This window comes from Lolium rigidum, chromosome 1, assembly GCF_022539505.1.
Source record: "Lolium rigidum isolate FL_2022 chromosome 1, APGP_CSIRO_Lrig_0.1, whole genome shotgun sequence".
Classification (NCBI taxonomy): Eukaryota; Viridiplantae; Streptophyta; class Magnoliopsida; order Poales; family Poaceae; genus Lolium; species Lolium rigidum.
In genome coordinates, this window is record NC_061508.1 from 241,257,752 (window position 1) to 241,280,197 (window position 22,446).

The window sequence follows — 22,446 nt, forward strand, 5'->3', positions numbered from 1 at the left end:
AAGACCGAGTGGCACGCTTTAATTCACAGTTTCGTCTCGGGGGAGGTGTTGCCGTTAAAGTCAATGACAATGTTCTTTCAAACCTAGAAGGGGCTAAGATAAGGTGATCCATTGTCGCCAATGATATTTAATATAGTGGCGGATATGCTCGCTGTCATGATTGTACGCGCGCAAAGTCTGAGGGCAAAATTGAAGGGGTTATTCCCCATCTAGTCGATGGTGGATTGTCCATTCTTCAATATGCCGATTATACAAAAAAAATTATGGAACATGACATCGAAATGGCAAAAAATCTGAAGTTAATTCTTTCAGCGTTTTAGCAATTAGAGGTTTGAAAATCAATTTTCATAAGAGTGAGTTGTTTGGTATTTGCGAGGCCCAAGACCATGTTGCTTTGTATGCTGATTTATTTGGCTGCGGACAAGGCCAACTTCCTATCAAGTACTTGGAAATACCGATGCATTATCGGAGACTTACCAATGTTGAACGGAAATTGGTAGAGGAAAGGCTACAAATTAGATTATCTAGTTGGAAAGGCAAATTGCTATCCCTGGGCGAAAGCTTAGTTCTTATCAATGCAGTACTAAGTAATATGGTACTGTATATGATATCTTTCTTCCAGCTTCCTAAAGGAGTCTTAAAACGATTGAATTATTTTCGATTAAGATTCTTCTGGCAAGGGGATAGTGAGAAGCGTAAATATCGACTGGCTAGATGGATTGTGCTTTGCCGCCCTAAATAGCATGGTGGAATTGGAATTCAAGACCTCCAAGTTAAGAATAGGGTCCTACTTGGTAAATGATTATTCAGGTAACTTACCGAGGATGGTATTTGGCAAACACTTCTAAGGAGAATTACATTGGATCAATGGCGTTGTCCTAGGTCTGTTGGAAACCTAGGGATTTGCAATTCTAGGCAGGCCATATGGAAACGAAGAGGTCCTTCTTTCCATACAGAACTTTCTCTATTAGGGATGGGTTAGAAATTCGCTTCTACGAGGATAAATGGCTAGGTAATGGCACACTCCGAGAACAATATCCGGTATTGTATAATATCGTGGGTCATATCGTGGGTCACAAAGACGACACTTTTTGAAAACTTTTCCACCAAATGTGGCGTTCAAAAGAAGTCTCACTGGACCTAGACAAGATTCATGGAATGACTTGTTATAGTGTCTAGATTCGGTACATCTGACGCATGGAACTGATAAGTTTCGTTAGAATCTTATTGGGAGTGGACGCATGGAACTGATAAGTTTCGTTAGAATCTTATTGGGAGTGGTTCTCAGTGGCTCTTATGTATAATGCTCTAATCCAGCTTGATATTCTTGTCGATAATAATTTAAAATTTAAAAGAGGGAGTGGTTCATTCTCAGTCTTATGTATAATGCTCTAGTTCAGCTTAATATTCTTGTCGATAATAATTTAAATTTAAAAAATGAAGATAGATACAATATCATATTACTCAGTACTGCATGATAAGAACTAATCTTTGATACACGATAGAGGATACGGCAAGAGATATTCTTCCTAACATGAGTGGTAGTGTGATGTTTGGCAAGAGATATTTTTCCTAATATGGATGGCAGGAGATATTTTCCTAACATGGGTGGCTGAGCCCTCGCTAGTTCACTTCACTTTGTTTTGCTGTACACTTTATTAGTGTTGGGTGTAATATCTCTACTGGTACGACTACTGTGTGCATCCTAACAGTGCAGAGGTCGGATTGATTGCTTTTAAAAGTAATATAGAATATAACTTCATACTCAATTTGAGTTAATTAAAAAAATCAAAAAAATAGTAAAGTAACTTAACAATACAAATAGCAAAGTAACTTAACAAAACAAAGTTGACTTGCAACTCGACATACAGAGGTTGCAGACGGAGCCGCACTTCTTATTTGCTTACAAACACGGCTATAGCTGAACACCCAAACTTTGATTCGCCCGACTACAGAAACTCAGGAAGCTCCCTTACAAGAACAAAACAACACGACCTTGCTAGCTGTGCTTGCTTCCAGTTCAGTACCACAACACTGAACACACAGACACGTAGCACGCGCCGCGAACATATTCAGGCGTCGTCGTCGTCGTCTTCCTGGTTGAGCCTCGCCGCCGTGGTCATGGCGGCACCCACCCCGCCGGCCTTGGTGCGCGCTCCGGCGTCGCTGTACGTCTCCGCCTGCACCACCCTCGCCGCGTCCGCGTGCTCCGCCGGCTTGTCGTCCGCCAGCTTCGTCGTCGCGTCCTGCACAAGTATTCAAATCAGACGGCCTGTTAACCGGAGGGAACGATCCAACATACATCATATCGTGTTATGTACGTACCGTGAGGACGTCGCCGATGGTGATCTTGTCCTCGTCGCGCTCGGCCCAGGCGTTGGCGCTGGCCGCGGCCCACGCCTGGTCGGCGAGGCCGCCGGGCAAGACCCCGTCCTCCCCCTGCGCCTGCGTCTCCGCTGCGCGGATGGCCGCCGCGTCGGCCTCCTCCACAGGCCGTTCGCCAGCGGACAGCGCCGCCGCCTCCATCGCCTCGCCGATCGTCACCTTGCTCGTATCCTCCTCGACGACCTGCTGCTGCCGCTGAGCCTGCTCCATCATCGCCTGGTCGGCAACGGAGTACTGCCCCACGACCTGCCCGGCGACGAACTCCGTGACAACACGACCACCAGGCACGGCCGTCTGTGTGACGGTGATGCCCTTCATGGTGGCGGCGGCGCTGGCCTGGCCGGGGTGCACGGCGCCGACAGCCTGGTTGTAGGCGGCGGCAGTCTCCATGGCCACGGCCGCGCTGAAGCCGCCGCCGCTGGCCTGCGGGACGGGCACGCCCGGCACGCTGTCCTCGGCCGAGCGCATGGCCTCCGCGTCCCGCGGCGCGATGGCCTGCACGGCCAGGTCGCCCGTCACGGCGAAGACGTGGCCGTACTGGATGGCCTCCGGCTGCTCCTGCTGCGCGGCCTTGAGGTGCTGGTCGCCTCTCGTCGCCTGCGCCTGAGCCATGGCTAAGCTGCTGTCACTTCACTGGTGTATCTTGTTGTTTTTCTTCTGAAAGCTTTGCTACCACTTCGCTGTCAGCTGCAGTCCAAGATACGATCATGGCTGCTTGTTCTCCATTATATACGGCGGGTGAGGTGATGCGGTGGACGACGAAGGATGGGCCTGAGGACGCGTGGGAGACTGCTGTTGCGGTGTGCTGCTCTCCGGACGCCGGGACGGTGAGCTGCCAGGGTCTCGTTGGTGTATACGTGGAGGGCGGTGGCGCGAGCCTGCATGCGGGCACGGATCTTTCGCGAAGGTGTCTTCGTGCAATCGTGCTGATGCATCGTCATCGAGAGCAGAAAACTTCATCCGTACACAGGACGGAGATGAGGTGTGCACCGCCGCCGTCGACGCTGGCGACTTCTTACTCGTCGCCGACAGTTAGTCACGTGCACCTTAGGCACACACGTGTCCGCTATGATGAACTTTTTTGCCAAACACATTAGAAGCCGCTTACAAATACATATCTACTATATTATAGGACAACCCACTCCATTTTTCTCATAATTTTGAGGCTTGGTCGGGATTAACGTGGAGCTTACACGTCTACAGTTTAGACTTTAAATTTCTGCTTGATCTTTTGTGTGTACACTTACGGTGCTCTCTACAAATTTTCAGGGGTACTTTGGATCTATGCGGTGCCGTTTCGTGTGCGTTTGATCCTTTCCTTTGTGTGTGTAGCAGCTTTAGGGTCTGGCACCACTTTGACTGGGTGTAGAAAATTCTGTTGCTCTCTCCCATCCTCCATCGACATCTCATTCTCCGCCACCGCGTAATCCTGGATAACTAGGGAGGGCGCCGCCTTGCGCTCCTAATACATGGCCTGGGCGGTCGCTGGATGTGGACGCGAAGGCGTCGGATCGAGTGGCGCCGGTGTCATGGCTGACGGAATCGTTACCAGAGGCGGCGTCGGCCCTCGCTCCCCCTCCCCCCGCGCGCTCCATCGGCGCAAGCCCTAGCCCGCCATCATTCTCTCGCAGCCTCCTCTACGTTAGTTCCCTGCCGCCATTGCCCCGGGCATCGCGGTTCGACCTGAGGAGCAGTGTCTCCCGGCTGCGATTGGCAAAGAGTACCGGGACGGAGGTGCTCGAGGAGTAGGACGGCGAGCGATGTCCCGGGCGCGCTAGAGTCCCGCCGACGGAAGTGTGTTTGTATTTCTGTTTGGTTGATTAAATTTTTGTTTGTTTTGTTATGTAAAAATGAGAACTTCAGTTTTGTTCACGTGAAATCGCTTACTGCAGAATTTTTCTGAATGGGCGATAAGATGATTTCAGTTGCATCCTGCTGTACAAAATCTGGGTGGTCTGGTCTTCAAGTAGAGGTTGTTGTTTAATCAGTTGCTAGTAGAGTAGTAGTAGCAAGTTTGCTTAGCCACAAATAAGGCATGGAGAGGGGATATTCCGCAACTAGTTGCGCCCGCACCCCATTTTTGTTGTGACACTTTCAAGTTTCCAAAAAATGCAAATTAAAATTCTAGACATACATTGTGTTGTGTCTTGTGCATCTGTGAAGTTTCATCCAAAAATATGTCAAAATGTGGCCTACACAAAAATAACAAATGATCTGTAAATAGTACGTGACACTATTTACGTACGTCTTCTCTTTTTTACACAGGTCACATTTTGACATATTTTTGGATGAAACTTGACAGATGCACAAGACACAACACAATGTATGTCTAGAATTTTAGTTTGCATTTTTTGGAAACTTGGAAGTGTCACAACAAAAAATGGGGTGCGGACGCAACTAGTTGCAAATGAGAGTTTCCCTAAGGCATGCACCTGTACATGCATCTACCACTAGTAGTAGTTTGTTGTTAGTGTGAAACTTCTAGGTAGAGCAAGTGGGCACGAAGCAAACAAGAACCTGCAAGGCTGCAGGAGATAGACTGACAAAGATGGAAGGTGATAAGCTGCAGTGATAAGCCGAAGAATGTCGGGATAGAGTATCGAGCAAGTGCGGCTGAAATTCTCAGCTTCCACTAGTCAAGTGTTCACACTAGAGGTGTAGTACGTGAGTTGGTTTGTGTAGCTCACTAGTAGTATAAATAGCCCCCATTGTATCAGCTCAACACCAAGCAGTAACCAAGTGAGTGAAGAAAACGCAGCTTCTTTTGCTGCACCAAAACTGCTCGTGTCATTAGTTCTATCTTTGAGTCTGTGTGTGTCCACTATATGTGTGAGTAGCAACAACACTAAGTAGTAGAGCTGTCAATTGGTATCAGAGCTTCGATGGCCTCGAGAAGATGTCGAGGAAAGGAGTGGTGCGGGGTCTCCCCACCATCAGCCACGCCGAGCAGCTTTGCGAAGCCTGCATCGCGGGGAAGCACCGGCGCTCCCCATTTCCGGCAGCAACCAAGTACCGTGCCACGAAGCCACTTGAGCTCGTACACGGTGACCTCTGCGGTCCAATCTCGCCAGCGACACCGGGAGGGAAGAAGTACTTCCTCTTGCTCGTTGACGACAGCAGCCGGTACATGTGGTTGTACCTGCTTAGGTCAAAGGATGAGGCAGCTGCGGCAATTCGGCGTTTCCAGGCCGAGACGGAGAAGGAGACGCAGCGTCCTCAGCGTGTGCTCCGCACTGATCGGGGCGGCGAGTTCACGGCGAACGAGTTCGCCGATTGGTGCGCAGAGCATGGCGTCCAGCGTCACCTCACTGCCCCCTATTCTCCACAACAGAATGGGGTAGTGGAACGGCGGAACCGTGACGATCATCGGCGCCGTCCGGAGCATGCTCAAGGCGAAATCCGTCCCAGGCTAAGTTCCGGGGAGAAGCGGCAGCAACAGCCGGTGTTCGTCCCGAACGGATCCTTGACAAGGAGCCCGGAAGGGAAGACACCATTTGAAGCCTGGTATGGCAGAAAACCTACCGTTCACTTTCTTCGCGTGTTCGGCTGCAAGGCATACGCGAAGGAGACGAAACCAGGCTTGAAGAAGCTCGATGACCGCAGCCGCCCGATGGTGATGCTTGGGTACGAGGAAGGAAGCAAGGCGTATCGCCTATATGACCCGGAGAAGAAGTGCCTCCATGTCTCCCGCGACGTCATCTTCGACGAGGCCGCGAGCTGGGATTGGGGAGAGCACAATGACGACGCCGCCACTCTCGCTGTGGAGAGTTGGACGATGTCGCAACCAACGGCAGCACCGCCGGAGAAACCAGCTGAAGCGGCACCTGCATCAAGCTGTCCTTCGCCGTCACCACAGGCAGCATCAACTCCGACTGGGCCGCCAATGGTGGGTCGGCCCATCTCTGCGCCATCAGGCGAGCCCGTGCGTTTCATCTCTCCACCAGCAGATGGAGGCAGCGAGAATCTGGATGCCGGCGTTGACCCAAGCCTCGCTCGCTACCGCAGCATTCGAGACTTCCTCAACCCAGATGAGGAGAATCCAGGGCGAGCGGAGCGCCTCCTCCTCACTCCCACAGGCGAGCCAGCGACGCTCGCCGAGGCCGAAGGAGACGAAGATTGGCGGCTCGCCATGGTCGATGAGCTGCAGTCAATCGAGGAGAACCAGACATGGTCGCTTGCTGATCTGCCGCCGGGTCACAAGCCCATCGGATTGAAGTGGATCTTCAAGTTCAAGCGCGACGCCGATGGTCACGTCCTCAAGCACAAGGCCAGGCTCGTCGCGAAGGGATACGTCCGGCCGCCGGGATTGACTTTGATGAAGTCTTTGCCCCCGTTGCGCGACCGGACTCTGTCGGGCTCCCGATCGCCGTCGCTGCCCAATTCAAGTGGGAGGTCCACCACATGGACGTGAAGACGGCATTCCTCAACGGTGATTTGGGGGAGGAAGTGTATGTGACTCAGCCGCCGGGATTCGTCGACGGCAACAACTCGAGCAAGGTGATGCGCCTCCACAAGGCACTCTACGGTCTCCGTCGGGCCCCGCGCGCATGGAACACCAAGCTCCATGCCGTGCTGGTGTCACTCGGTTTCGTGCGGAGTGCTTCGGAGCATGCCGTGTACACTCGTGGAGAGGGTGACTCACGACTCCTGCTCGGCGTCTACGTCGACGATCTCATCGTCACAGGAGGGAGCACCACTGCAATCTCAAGCTTCAAGCGCAGATGTGCAGCCAGCTCAAGATGAGCGACTTGGGCTTGCTCACTCGTACGCACGGGCATCGAGGTATGTCGGGCTCCCGGCCACATCACGCTGAAGCGGAGCGCCTTCGCAGCGAAGGTGCTCGAAAAGGCGGGCATGGCTGACCGCAACGCAGCTCATGTGCCGATGGAGCCAAGGCTGAAGCTCTCGAAGAGGAGCACGAATCCTCCGGTCGACGTCACGCCTGTACCGCAGCATTGTCGGCAGTCTGCGTTACCTCGTGCACACGAGGCCGGACATCGGCTTCGCCGTCGGCATGGTGAGCCGCTTCATGGAAGCGCCCACCACGGAGCACCCGAGTGCCGTGAAGCACCTACTCCGCTACATTGCGGGGACGATCGACACCGGCCGTTCGTTCTCCTCCGCGCCGAAGGTGCACACCTGATCGGCTACAGCGATGCGATCATGCGGGTGATATCGATGACAGGAAGAGTACTACAGGTACACTCTTCTTCTTCGGAAATTGCCCAGTGTCATGGCAGAGCCGAAGCAAAGGGTGGTGGCATTGTCGTCCCGCGAATCCGAGTACATCGCAGCTGCGACGACGGCGTGTCAAGGTGTTTGGCTCGGCCGTTTGCTCGGCGACTTGCTGGGATCTGCTCCTCTCGTCGCTAATCTGCTCGTGGACAATAAGTCTGCGATCCAACTGTGCAAGAATCCAGTGTACCATGACCGTAGCAAGCACATCGACACGCGGTACCACTACATCAGGGACTGCATTGAGGATGGAACTGTCACGGTCGAGTACATCGGCACGGAAGACCAACTCGCAGATATTCTGACCAAGGCACTTGGTCGCGTTCAGTTTCAAAATCTGCGAGAAAGAATTGGCGTCATCAACCTCTACCGCAACTAGATTAGGGGGAGAATTGTTGTTTAATCAGTTGCTAGTAGACAGTGGCGGAGGAGCCATTCTGGCAAGCTATGGCATTTGCCATAGCTTAATTTAGCCACACATCCTTGATTGAGTCAAGAATTATAGTTTGTAACTCATAGTTTGTAACTCAAAGATTGGCATCTTTTTTATCTATGGTGTCTTAGTTCGCCATACCAAAACTTTTGTTTGTCCTCCGCCACTGCTAGTAGAGTAGTAGTAGCAAGTTTGCTTAGCCACAAATAAGGCATGCACCTGTACGTGCATCTACCACTAGTAGTAGTTTGTTGTTAGTGTGAAACTTCTAGGTAGAGCAAGTGGGCACGAAGCAAACAAGAACCTGCAAGGCTGCAGGAGATAGACTGACAAAGATGGAAGGTGATAAGCTGCAGTGATAAGCTGAAGAATGTCAGGATAGAGTATCAGAGCAGTGCGGCTGAAATTCTCAGCTTCCACTAGTCAAGTGTTCACACTAGAGGTGTAGTACGTGAGTTGGTTTGTGTAGCTCACTAGTAGTATAAATAGCCCCCCATTGTATCAGTTCAACACCAAGCAGTAACCAAGTGAGTGAAGAAAACGCAGCTTCTTTTGCTGCACCAAAACTACTCGTGTCATTAGTTCTATCTTTGAGTCTGTGTGTGTCCACTATATGTGTGAGTAGCAACAACACTAAGTAGTAGAGCTGTCAGAGGTCTCCTGGAAAGTGGTAAGAGAGGGAAAATTCAATTCGGCTCCCGGGTGCGTATGCTCCCTCTACCAAAAAAACATATTTCGAAATGTCAAAAAATTTGGATAAAAATTTCTACATGTACATCTCCATAATGTATGTGCATTCGCTAAGTTTCACGAAAAACCAATATTTTTTGTGGTCTATGTAAAAAGGAGAAACTTTATCTTGTGAAAAGCATTATTTTTAGCACTGAATTTTGTCTTTTTTACACACGTCACATGATAAGTCGATTTTTTATGAAACGACTTTGTGAGCGCGTAGCACGTGAAGATGTACGTACAAATTTTTTGTTTCAATTTTTTTGAAATTTAAAATGTTCATAACATGCATTTCAAAATATAGGGAGCATATGCACCCATGTTCCAAAACACCACTCCCGTAAGAGAGTACGTTCTTATCTTATGTTTCCTATGTTTCTTTTCAAGCGATCTGTATCAGAGTAGCTATACTATTGATCTGTTGTCTCTTATGTGAAATTTCGTAGGTTCGTGGCCCCTCATGACTCATGGTTTCGTTTCTCTTCATGCCGCCATATTCTTCCGCACTTGGTTGATTCCACCTCTTGTGTCTAACTCGAGGTGTCCGGATCTGTCCTATCACACGGACGCTCCGCCGGAGTGTAGAGCTGGCCGGCTCGGCCGCGCTCTGCATTTGTGCCTCATCTGTCGATTTCGCCTCTTGCGCAGCTGTTAGATTAATTTGTCTGGTTCAGTGGTTGCCTCTGCCCTGCGGCCGTTGCCGTACTTCACCTGGGCGGTCCAATGTCTGTTCATCGTTCTTGCCGCCTTGACAGTCATTTGCTTTGCATCAGGTTGCTTCCTTGCCCGTCCTTTGCTTTGCATCAGGTTGCTTCCTTGCCCGTCCTTTTCTTTACATCAGGTTGAACCGTTGAGGTGTTTTTTGGCAGCCCACTCTGTTTTGCTTCTGCTCTGCGGCCAGGGAGCCGTCGACATCATTGTCTGTTAATGCTCCACATCGGCTAGCAGGTACTGCTTTCAGTTTATAAACAATTACTTATCATCTTGTTGTAACATAACGATGGTAAACACTGAACATTACGTTGGAAATTCTTGATCGACACTTTGCCCAATGATTACACAAATAACATCCCTAATATAAATGGAAAAGGCCGATTAGAAATTACAATAAGATAATACAGGCTTTAACAAAATCAAGACAATTGTTTCTAGGCAAAATTCAATCACTTTCCCAATTAACTATTTACTTTTATTTTCCCCATAGCAGTTTTTGTATGTGCATGCAATTTCAGTGTGCACTTGTTTTCTGTAGATTCTTTTAAATGAAAATGCTGACTTTATTGACATACAAACATAAGTACATTAGATCAAACATAAACACATTTAATTCCTTTCCTAATATACAAATATGTAAAAAAAGCTACATGTGGTGCAGTAGATGTTCTTTTATTCAGTTAGTTTTTTTTGAAATAAGGAACTCAGAGAAAGGGAATTTTGCAGATGGTCCATTTGTTTCAGTTTGTGAGTCGTTCCTACATTGTGTAACCGAGATTCATGGCTTGCAATTTGTATATGAAAGAAGCATCCATCTGATATGAATGCCATACAAGGTCATGTGTGTCATGACTCAAATGACAAAATTAACAGGTGTACTGAACAACTTTAGGTCGCAACTGTGGTTTTTTCCCCAGTACATCATAGAGGTGCCCTTGCACGAGTAAAAGAAAACTCTCCTGTTTTTCACATGTCCCTTGGTTAGCTATAAGAAACGAATTTCGACGTATACTTCCTAAATTGAACATATGTACTATTTTCTCCTATTACTTTTTTCCCAATTCTACGATACCCAAGGAAAGCATGTTGTCATTTTCAGTGAGAAGCTAATTTAACTACTGTTAAGTGTCTTATAATGCTAAAGGAACACATAATGCCTCAGAATCTGATCTCCTAGCATTTGTTAACCTTGTGTTGTTATTTTTATTGTGTACCTGAGCTAACCATGTTCCACAAAAATGCATTAGTAAAGTTAAAAAGGTGCACATGCCTAGACTAAATTTCTAAGAGAACTGCGTGCTCTCAAGTGTTCTAAGACGAGCAACACATGCATTAATGATGAACCATTTGGACTGCAACTAGACATATTTCTCTGGTTCAGCCCATTCATTTTTCTTCTTCATTGATTTTCTTAGTTAACTAATTTGGACAGTTTGGAGGTGGTACAACACGTCAGGAAATGCTGATGTCGCCATGTCAGTGCCTAATGCCTTGGCATATAATTTGGCATTTCCTAGCTTATTTTAGCCGTTTCCCGTTTTTTTTTGTTTTTTTGTAAGATGTTTACTACTCTAGCTTTAACAGTATGCAATCAATATTATCGATCAATCCAATGCCATGTGAGCTATCATTTTCTTCTTTTTGGTTCTTTGTGCTTGACAACATGTACTTTCTGATAATGCAATAATAATACAAGTGAAATGATGCATTTTTGAGCATTTGCAGTTTGGCCATTTATATTTTCATGAAGAAACATTCATTATTTTTAGTTCATATTTTGTTGCCGTTTGCCCCACCAAGGGAGGTGTGGAAATAATATTGTTCCCACATGAAGGAATCATTTTGTAAACTTGGGGTATTGTTCTTAACTAGACTATATTTGCTAAGCCTTCTGCTTGGATTATTTGCATTTCCACTATGTTGGATTTAATCCGTGTCTTCCAAAAAGCGCCTTTCTATACTAAAAAATCATACTTGCAAACAGGTTAGAAGTGCAAACATGGGGATTTCATCGATCAAGGATGTGTCGGGCCCAAGCTACCGGTGGAAAGACGTTTTGCTCATTGCATGGTTCTAGGAATAAAAGGATCAAGAAACAAATCAAAATTTATATAAGTTGGACTTCACTTTGTTGGCCGTGAGGTATTCCTACATAAATCCAAACATTTGATTTACTTGCTCTCATTTACAAATGAGTTCATAATGCTGCCTAAACTTATTTACTCCTCTCTCTACATAAATTGCTTGAATTATCATCCAGATTTGATGGACCACAACTTCGTCCATGTTATCCTCTCATTTATATCACTATAATGTCAGGTTTGACAACATTATCATAGAAAAATTAAAACAAACAATTTCTGCACCACAAAGATAATGCAAGATATTGGTTTACCGAAGCTTATGTTCCCCCCGGTCCACACGATTCAGATCTAGAATTAACCAATATAGTCAAGATATTTTCGTTTTCATATGTTTATGTGTAAATGATCAGCACCCATTAAAAAAATAAAATTCTATTGCTATTGTACAACTCTTTGCTAGCAATCTCAATTTTCAAAGCCAGGCTGCTAAATTTCATCCGAGACATGGAATAGCTCCCAAGGATAGTCGCCGGAATAGAGGAGGTGAAGCAGAGCAAGGGTAGGCAAGAAAGAAGGATAAATTAGTATATCATTATCCCCAACTAAATTTGGTCATCCTCAAGCAAACTAGGTAAATCTATGTCAAAGCCTCAAAGGGCACAAATAATTGATTCTCTGGACTAAAATCGACTCTTGCTTTTTCTGGTGTCATGATTTTATTTCGGAGAGGGGAAATATAAAATTAGAAGGGGAAAGAAAAGAACCTCAAATTTATGCTATTTGGATGAAGTTAAGAACTCATGTAGCTACCGTTGTTCTCTATAGTAGCATTTTCCTTGCATATGTGTTGAAGAATGAAGAGTTCAGAAATGAAGTAGAACATACTATTTTGAGACCACCAGGAGAAAGTTGTAGCTTTAGTTTCAGCTATAGTAGTGGGGGTGTATGATGTGAGCTTTTACATGTTAATTTAACTAATTTTCTTCCATACTAATCTCTGAAAATACAATAAGCGTGCTCTGAATTTGCTCCTGTGTAGTGAAATGCTTGCATGTATGGTGTTGGTTTTGGTGTTCTGAAAATAAACTGAACTCTGGTATTTGTAGGTTTAGTCGTCCCCGTGGAAGTTGTGGTCGATGATGAAGGCGGCAGCGTCTTCCCGGCCGCGGTGAACGGGCATGGTTTTGTCCTCCTTGGTGCCTGTCGTAAGCTGAGTTCTCTGTCCTGGCGATGAGGAGGGGCGAGCTGCGGATGGCCAGCATCAGCGCGTTGCTAGATAGTATTCTGTTATGTATAGCCAGAGGACCACGAAAGATACATAAGATTGCACACTAGAAGGTATAATTATCCCTTCTATATTTCTTACTTACGCTGATTTATTCAGTAGAGATTTTGACCAGATATAAAGTATCTGCCAGCAACATACTATACTGATGTATAATCAAATTTGCAGAGCTTGCATTGGCATTGTAGAAGACGATACTTTGGTATTTGACTATATAGTAGATTCGACGCTGAAAGTGACCATCTTCAGGTATAGTATATGCGAGAAGATCCAGGACCACCGTGCTTAGAGATCAACGCGAAATAATCTTTTGTTCATCGGTATAGCAATCATGCTATGACTTAGGTTCTCTATATATAATAGTTCTTTTGCATTACCCTCTGAGATTACCAATTGATCATCCATTGCAGTACGATGATCAATATGCAGGAGTTATTATTACGAGACTGAATTTATGTGTCTCTGATGCCCGCTTATTTACTTGATCCTCAAGATCAACCTTTTATGCACAAAATTTGTGTGTACCTTGTATCAGATTTTATCACTAACAATCTTAAAACCCATTGTTTAAACCAGAGAATCTTCATTACTTCCATCAATTCAAGTGTGGGTTTAAAATTATTACTGCCATCTTATTACACAGTTGGCATGCCGCCGCGCCCATCTATGCTAGTACACTATTATGCATAACCTACCTTAGAAAACATACTCCCTGCACATTTTATGTTTCTCATAATTTTTCGTGCAAATTAAACTGTGTAAACTTTGATCAAGAATATATCGATAAAAATATAAAGATTACTATAACAAATGCATATAATATAAAAATATATTTCATGACAATTCTAACGAAATTATTCTTTTATTCTTTTATTGTATATATTTATATTTTTATCAATATAGATGGCAAAATTTTACGAAGTTTGACTTTGACCAAATTTTATATGCAATATATTTTAGACAGGAAGGAGTATTAATAGACTGTGAGTTTAAGAAACTGATTTAAAGTATTTTATTATTGATAAAATCGATTCGTTGTCCACCAATAAAAATATCAGACATGATGTTTCGTCTAAGGGCATATGCACCTGTCGTAACCGTGTGCGGTCGCGTGGATAAGAAATGTGAGAAACACTGCTTAGTTAGTATGGACGAATTCGCGGGACAGGGTGTTTCTACACCTGGGTGCATATGCACCCTTTATTTGAAACGCATATTAAATATATTTAAAAATGTTAGAAAAATACAAATAAAATTTCTTTGTGTATACCTTGACATGTTACATGCTTACAAAGTTGTTTCAGCAAAAACCGATATGTTTCATGCCTTGTGCAAAAAAGAAAAATCTTAGGTGCTAAAATAGTCTATTTTTGAGGCATTATTTTCCTTTTTTACACAGGGTACAAAAAATGTTGGTTTTAGGTAAAAATTTACGTGCACACATAGAACATGTCCCTCTACATGCTAAATTTTTTTCCTAAATTTTTTACAGTTTGGAAATATGTTTTATACATACCGGGTGCATATGCACCCGAGATCAGATTTGATTTTCCGGAATTCGCGATCCAAATTTGGTCAGAAGGCAGAATGCATCGGCGCAGATACGGCACGATAAGCTCACGCGACCAGGCCTATCTCCCTTGAATCCGCCCGCGAGTGACCTCGCCGCTTCGCCTTCTTCGCATTTGTATTGACAATCGGCGTAGTTGCGGATTTCTACGTCGCTCTAACGCCAGTGCTGATGAACATCCACACCATGCATTGACGGCGAGGACGCCCCAATCTTTTAAGGGGATCAGGCCGCCTCCATTGAGGCCACACATTCGCTATTAGCCATCGCCACAGCCACATCCACTCTCCACATCCAAATCCATCGAGCACGAGCGCCATAGGAAAGGGTTGGCCTTTCCGCAAGACGAATCAGGACCCCGGCAAGAAGAAGGGGTGGGAGCACCACTATGTTTCGGTAGACTACCCGCGTGTACGACAAGAACCAATTAGCTTTTCCTTGGTGGGATGTGAGCGTGCCGATGGCTGGTACCTACACTCCTGGCGTGTGTCGGTGCCTCCAGTGGGGACGTGAGCACTACGATGAGATCTGCCGCCTCCGCTTCATCCCGCCACTAGATTTGCGCGACTATCTTGCCTAAGCCCTCAACTCCTACGTACAACTGGATCACGTTCGCGGTCTAGGAGTTCCACCTGCACCGCCGAGCGGGTTACCTCGACGAAGTTGACTTCTTCAACATGGAATGTGACGTCAGCCTTGGCGATGAGGAGGAGGATGAAGACGTAGGCCACGACGAGGAGGAGAAGGACAGCCATGGCGACGCCCTCTTCGGCAACGCAGCTTCTCCAGGCGGCAGTGTCAACTAGGAGGTACAATGAGTAGCCCTCAGAGAGCAGGATGCCATGGAAATGCCCCTCAACCAAAGCGAGCTCGGCCAGCTCGCCCAGTGGGATGGCCTCGCCGTCCAACTTCGGGAGTCCATGTTGCTCAAGGAAGGTCGATGATTCCTCCAGTCACGCCTGGGCGCACCCAGACGCGCGCCGTCGCCTCCTCCCGCCCCTACGCTTCGCCACCACCACCTCCTGCACCAAAACCACCGCCACAAACGGCTCCACAATAGTCATGGTATTGGGTGCCTCTGGTCTTCATCCACCTCATCATCAATGACGACTAGGAGTAGGCGTCCATGGCGGGTTCCCTAGTTAGCTAGGTTTTAATTTCTAGTCTTTTTGATTTAATTGTCGGCACTATGTAAATCATTCTATCAACAAAAGTTGTTAGTCGAAAAAATGTGTGGGAAGCTGAGACAGACACCGACCCAAACGGACACGCTGAAAAAGCGACGCCTTCACTATCCGCCGCCCGATCTAAACGAAATAAAACGAACACAATTTATGTCCGAAATGGATCGTGCCGCTTAAGATGCCCTGGTCCCTATTGCATTGGCATACCGCCGACCCTTCTCGCTATGGATCGAGGCCACCCTGATAAGTAGGGGTGTTGGTTCTGTCACGTCTTCGTATTCATATACCTTCACTCTATACACGGAGTCACCATATACATGCACTTGCATAGAGACCGAACCGTACGTACTATACATTAGGGTCTGACTATTTCTCAGTCGGCTGAGAACCAATTTTGTTTTTAGTTAGATGATGTCATTAAATTTTAGTTGCAAATCATTTTACAACTCATGACTAGCACGAATCAAGATGCAAATCAAATGGTGTAAGATTTGACAGAGTACGAAGATAGTTCTCAGCTACCTACTTGAGAACTAGCAAATCACATTCATTAAATATTGGCAAGAGTTTTAAACTTTTAGATTTTTTTGCACAAAAAAGTTGTAGCTTGATCTTTCTTTTCGTAGACGCCTTTTCGTAGACGCACACTAAAAGTTTTTCTGCGAGGGGGTACACGCTGAAAGTTCAGTAATTGGACTTAGCATACTACTTCAAAAAAGCCCACACGAAGCCCACTCTTCCTCACCCACTCCGTCCCCTAAACCCAACCCACCAGCGTCTCGTGAAAGAAAATCAGACAGCACACTGAGCGCATGAAAGCATTAACGTCCCGTTCATCAGAGTCGTAAGTACAAGCCCGCCTCGGTGTTAATTTCAGTCCATGCCTTGCTGCTTGCTTTGCTACTTGTTTTCGATACAGAAGAGACAAACACAACGAACAAATTGAACTGTTTCTTCTGTAAAAAAGTTGAACTGTTTTTGGATATCTCCTTGAAATGCTGATAAAATTATTAGACAATGAAAGCAAGTTTTTGCCAACTTGGTACACATTTGTTCCAGAGTGTGCGGGGTCTTTAATAAAACTACACATTCTCCAAAAAATCAGTTTGGATCCTGGGCACTAGTGCTCTCACAGTATTAAAAAAATTGAAAATAATATTTATGTATTTTAAAAAATTAGGTACTCCCTCCGATCCATATTACTTGATGCTAGAATGGACGTATCTACAACTAAAATATGTTTAGATACATCTATATTACCATCTACTAATATGAATCAGAGGGAGTACCAAAATTCTAAAAGGAATTGATGATGTATCCCACAAAATCTCAATAACAAATATTTTATTTTCTGAGCTACATAAATGTGGTGACCCGACATACCACTGCATGGTGTAGTATGCAAGTCTGATATAACACCAATGAAACACCGTTCCACGAGTATTATATCGCTCAGAGTGGTACAACAGAAACATATGCGGGTCCAAGGCATGTCTATAGAATTACACACAGACTCTGTTACATAAGATCATCACAGCCTCCTACTTTACAATGAGGTAAAACTGCAAATAAACTCCAGAAGAACGACTCGTGGTCTAATCCTAACACGAACTTTACTTGTAGAGTATTTAACTAGCTACAGAGGCTATGAATAGATTCTAGCTAAATAGGAGCTAAGTTTAGGAAGCTAGTTCCCTTCTATGGCTAAACTAGGTTTTCTTCTTGTTGGATGTGGTATTTGACTCCCCTGACAGGGTCATGTTCCCTTGAAGTAGTTGTAGATTCCTCGGTCTTCTAGTTGCATGGTAGATCCTCATTCGATGTTTCCATATCTAAGCAGGGGATTTAAGAGTGGGATGAGTACGAGTGTACTCAACAAGTTCATGATAGGAAAGAGGTGTTTGATGCACTAGCTACAGCATTAGACCAGAAAGTCTAATACCAATGCAAGTTTTCATAACCATTTCTTCAATAGGTTGCTTTTATTCAGAAGAACTATGTCCGTCAGCCTTCACCGGTTTACTAGAACTTCATGGAGTTCCTTTCCGGCAGCGTTCGCAGTTCCAAAACCCGGAACAGGGAGTGACAGGTCACGATTCATTACACTCTGCAGAGGTGTGTTGCTTTACCCATAAGAGATCTTAACCTTGGTGCCAACCGGGAATGACCCGTCCACACTTCCTTTGGTGTGAGGCCCGGTATAAGGTCATAGCCAATCATATTCCTCCGCTACCTCATACACCCACCCTTTGCTGCAAACTCCAACCCTGGGTCCTCGCCGGTGCTCTTATACCAATTAAGGACGGCCCCCGACCACGACAACGAGTTCAGGTCTCTACCATGAACTCCTTCGCCGGGAGATGCAACCCATCATAGACCACAATAACCGTGGGGACTTCAATGGGACCCCCACCCTACCACTTGTCCTCTCTTGGATCAAGGGTCTACGGTAAAGCGCATCCGTTGATGTACAAGAGGTGGAAATACAATTGACTATTCCGTCCCACTCCAGATCTTATGGTTAACACGGGTATTACAGCACAAGAATCACTGGACGATATTTGTCGTTTAATCCTAGATGGATATAAACCCTTGCAATGGAACCTCCACCATATCAACACAATCCATGGTTCCATTGCCCACCACATAGTCATATTCATATTTATGAAAATAGTGGTTTTGCTTTTTTATGCAATAGTGATAAACATAGTACTTTGCAAGTAATTTGGTAAAAATACTCAAATGACATGAGCAAGCGATGAACTTGCCTTTCTTGGCTGCAAGATTATGCAGACAAGATCTTCGATACGCAATAACTCCAAATTCTGAAATAGCATCATCGTCCGGTAAGGACGATGTTTAAAAGATTGGAAAGGATGCAATAATGCATAAGTATGAGATGCATTCGCTCTAAGCGTGACCTAACCCCGATGATTTAGGATTGGTGAGTTGTGATGATTTCTTTAAGATGTGTTACACTTTTAGAGTGGATACACAAACAAGAATCTTAATAGAATTGTGTTTAGCTTGGTATAGAAATTGGAAATGAATATTATTCAATCAAGGATAAACACTTCAATTCTACACATAGCCAAGGCTATGGCTTAGGTATATGGTGTATAAAATCTATCATATAAGAGGACAATATTAGAGAGTTGTATCAACTTGGTTGAGTTGAATTAGGTATGATGGCTAAAGATTATTATGTTTGGTACCATGCTTTTAATGGTACAATATTGGATGATATAACTAACGAGGCATGCCCAATTTCTTGTTTAAGATCAAATTAGTAGTGTAGGATAAATGTTTTACCTAAACAATACAAGTAACACATGGTCTAGTATTGACCTCCTACTTAAGGTCCGATCTGAAAGATCGAGATGTCGCCTAGAGGGGGGGGTGAATAGGCAATTACAAACTCTTGCGGATTTGTCTTGTATGAATGCGGAATTAAACTATCGTTTAGTTTACAAGCACAAACCCTAAATATGCTAAGCTCAACTAAGTGTAATAATAGCAACTAGAGCTAAGCAAGATAGGCACAAGATATATGTAGCACAAGTGATAGCAAGATATATGTACTTCAAGCACGATGGCTATCACAAGGAAAGAGAGCTCGGGTATAGAAATAACCGAGGCACGCGGAGACGAGGATGTATTCCCGTGTTCCCTTGCTTTGCAACAAGGTACGTCACGTTTGGAGGAGTGGAGGTCCCACGAAGGATTCCCCGCGCCACGAAGGCTCACCCTATTCTCCGAACCACACCCACGAAGGATAATGGCCATTTCCTTATGGTTAGCTTTTCCTCCGCTCCGGAGATGGCAAGCTCCACAACCACTTCACAAGCTCCACGAAGGAGAAGCCCGGGCCTCTTCACAATCTTCTTGAAGAGATCACCGGAGCACCAATCACCAAGCCAACTAGGAGGTCACCCTCCAAGAGTAACAAGCTCACGGTCTCTCACTCGAACAAATCGTGGTGGAGAGCTCAACACTATGCAATGATGCAAAGCAAGAACACCGGAGGTGTTCAAGTCCTTCACACTCAAATCCCACCAAAGCAACGAATGCTAAGATGAGATTGGAGAGGAAGAACAAGGGGGAAAGTCAACCAAAGACTCCAAGATCTAGATCCCAAGAGATTCCCTCACTTAGAGAAGAAACGGTTTGGTGGAAGTGTAGATCTAGATCTCCTCTCTCAAAACCTCAAATATGAGCAAGAATGGTTGGAGGAATCAAGGGGGAGATCAAGTTCTTCAAATAGCAACAATGGAGGTGGGAGAATGGGAAGAACTAGTTGCTTAAGGTGGAAGAAGGGCTATTTATAGTCTAGGGAGAAAAATAACCGTTGGGGAGAAAAAGACAAGGAAAAAGGCAGAAAAACGGGCCAGAAATGTGCCCAGCCGGTTGACCGGAGCTGTGGCCGGCCAGGCCGGTCTGGGGTCCGGCCCAGCCGGACCAGCAGCTGGGCGAGGCGCGCGCCGCGCTGGGCGGCGGAAAGGCCTCAGGCCGCGCGGGGGCAGCCAGGCCGCGTGGGCCGGCGGCGGCCCAGCAGAGCACGGGCGGCGCGGAGCCGGAGCCGCGCGGGGCGCGACGGGGCGCGGGCCGGATGGGGCGGCGGCCCGGTTACGGTCCGGTCGGACCGGAGGTGGAGCTGGGCTGCCCGGCGCGTGGGCCGGTGGCCGCCCGGTCGGCCGGGTGGGCCGGCATGCGGTCCGGCAGGCCGGGCGGCAACCGGCCGCCTCCCCTTTTTTTCTTTTCTTTTTCTTTTTCTCTTTTACCTTTTCTTTAATAACTATTGCTCCCGAACTCCGATTAACATGAAACCAATTTTGTTGGAAAGATAACGACGAATAGAACCCCAACAAAAACTGGAAATATGGAGACTCCTCACAGAACATTTTTAGATGATTTTAGAGAGGGAGTCTCCCACCGTCAAGAAACCGTGAAGACGTCCAAACTCGAAAACGCAATAGAAGATGCATGCGGATTCCGTTTTCGATGAACTTGGGCTTGTTGTAAAGCTAGCAACAAGCTCAAGAACCTCACACAGAGAAACACCAAGAAGCAATAAGGATATGCAAAGTATGCAAAGGATTGAGCTCCCTAAGACGATGCGATCAAGTTACTTAACCGAAAGCCCCTCTTAATAGTGCGGCTATCTATCCTATAATCCGATCTCCCAACATCCACCTTGAGACCGGTAAAAGGAAAACCTAGCAAGTCCATACCTTTTCCTTGCGCATCCCGCTTGATCTTGATGATAACTCTTCAAGCTTCACTCAAGCCGGAATGCCTCACTTGATCAATGTTGCTTCGTGAAGACTCACAAATACTCTCTCATACACTATGATGGGAAAGCCCCATTGATGCACATCTTCACATGTCCATTATCACCAAATGGACGGCAAGCTTCAAGCATGTGATTCATTCAAGATGCTCATCTTGAACTTGCCCAACTCAACCTTGTATCTTCTCATACTCACATAAGATAGAGCATGGCTAATATTGAGTTCCACATAAGAACTCCATCTTCATTTCTTCTTCTTGATCATATCACATATATATCTTCATACCGATGATCTTGATGCCAATACACGGGGTATACCTTTATCTTCATGGCATCCATACTTGAATCCAACACATGGAGAGCAAGTAGTACCTATGGAATATTCCTTCATATAAACTCAATGAAAACATTAGTCCATAGGGGTTGTCATTAATTACCAAAACCACACATAGGGGCAATGTACCCTTACACGATCGTAAAGGTCCTAACATGGTCATGCAAATAAATCAAACAATTCTTTTGAATGTATAAGAGTACGATTTTTAAGTGTTGTTAGAGTTTTTGTATTTTTATATATGAGTGAAAACTCATTTTATTGATTTTAGAAAATAGTGTTATAACAACACATATTATATTTAGGTTTCAAGGAATAACTATTAAGGTTATATTTTTATTATATTATTAAAAATCACATATTGATTTTATTACATGAATTATACATCTAAAGTTGAAATAATATTTCCAAACTTTGGAAATTCAATTAAAGATTTTGAATGATTATTAAATATTTATTTTAGGAATTTAAAAGTAATTAGAATTGAATTCAGAACCTTTAGGGCCTTATAGTTAACTTGATTTAAATGTAACATTTGCTACTTGAATAATTTTCATGATATTTTTTAGATTAAAAACAAAATTATATTTCTTGTCAAGTATTTTTATTTAACCTGTAAAAATAAGCACATATAAATGCCCTAATGTAAGTATGCCACTTATTCTAATTTGATTGACTTGGATAGGAACACATTAGTTATTATAGGCTGTTTAATTTGGCTCAATTAGCACACACGCACTAGCCTAACGGGTTGGTTCAAACCCAAAAACACACACGAACTCAACACAGCCACGCACACTGGGCTGGACCGACACCAGCACACGCACGCACGGTCCTCTGCCTCTCGATTCCCCTTTATCCTTCTCACGCGATGCAGCCGCCGCGGCTGCTGGGTACGCTCCGGCCGATGCCGACCGCCTCCGGCGCTGCTGTCAGACGCCGCGATGCTCCCTTGCTCTCTCACGCATACGAGCACCGGCGACGCTGCGCTCCGCCGCTTTTCTCCGGCTGCCTCCGGCCTGCTCTGGCGCCGGCGAGATGTTTTTCGGGCTCCCCTCGACGTCCTCTACCTCTCTGTCTCGCTCGATTTGATTTTCCAGCTCTACTTCCTCCGCCCCCAAACCTGGAAACCCTAGTGGTCGCTGGTCGGTTTGGCCGTCGCCGGCCAACCCCCGTGCCGTTGCTAGTCGCTACTGCTGT

At 45.6% G+C, this 22,446-nt stretch overlaps 1 protein-coding gene and 1 long non-coding RNA gene across 3 annotated transcripts; one reads left to right on the forward strand and one right to left on the reverse strand.

The window, feature by feature from the left end:
• Positions 1-2,072: 2,072 nt before the first annotated feature.
• On the reverse strand, positions 2,073-2,997 carry LOC124683398 (late embryogenesis abundant protein 31-like). Its single transcript, XM_047217913.1, has 2 exons — positions 2,326-2,997; positions 2,073-2,246 (listed from the first exon to the last, which is right to left on the reverse strand). The coding sequence occupies exons 1-2, from the start codon at positions 2,995-2,997 to the stop codon at positions 2,073-2,075; spliced, it is 846 nt and encodes a 281-aa protein (XP_047073869.1).
• Positions 2,998-9,285: 6,288 nt separating this feature from the next.
• Positions 9,286-12,836, forward strand: LOC124683399. Of its 2 annotated transcripts, XR_006996678.1 has the most exons (4): positions 9,533-9,558; positions 9,655-9,733; positions 11,484-11,641; positions 12,690-12,836. It is a non-coding gene; the product is annotated as an uncharacterized LOC124683399 (long non-coding RNA). The 2 variants fall into 2 exon arrangements; XR_006996677.1 differs by having other exon boundaries at positions 9,286-9,733.
• Positions 12,837-22,446: the final 9,610 nt, after the last annotated feature.

Bases quoted from the DNA above. Each gene is read 5' to 3' on its own strand.
- LOC124683398 (XM_047217913.1), bottom strand. From the start codon at position 2,997: ATGGCTCAGGCGCAGGCGACGAGAGGCGACCAGCACCTCAAGGCCGCG. The intron at 2,247-2,325 runs GTACGTACATAA...ATACTTGTGCAG, and splicing joins CCATCGGCGACGTCCTCACG to GACGCGACGACGAAGCTGGC.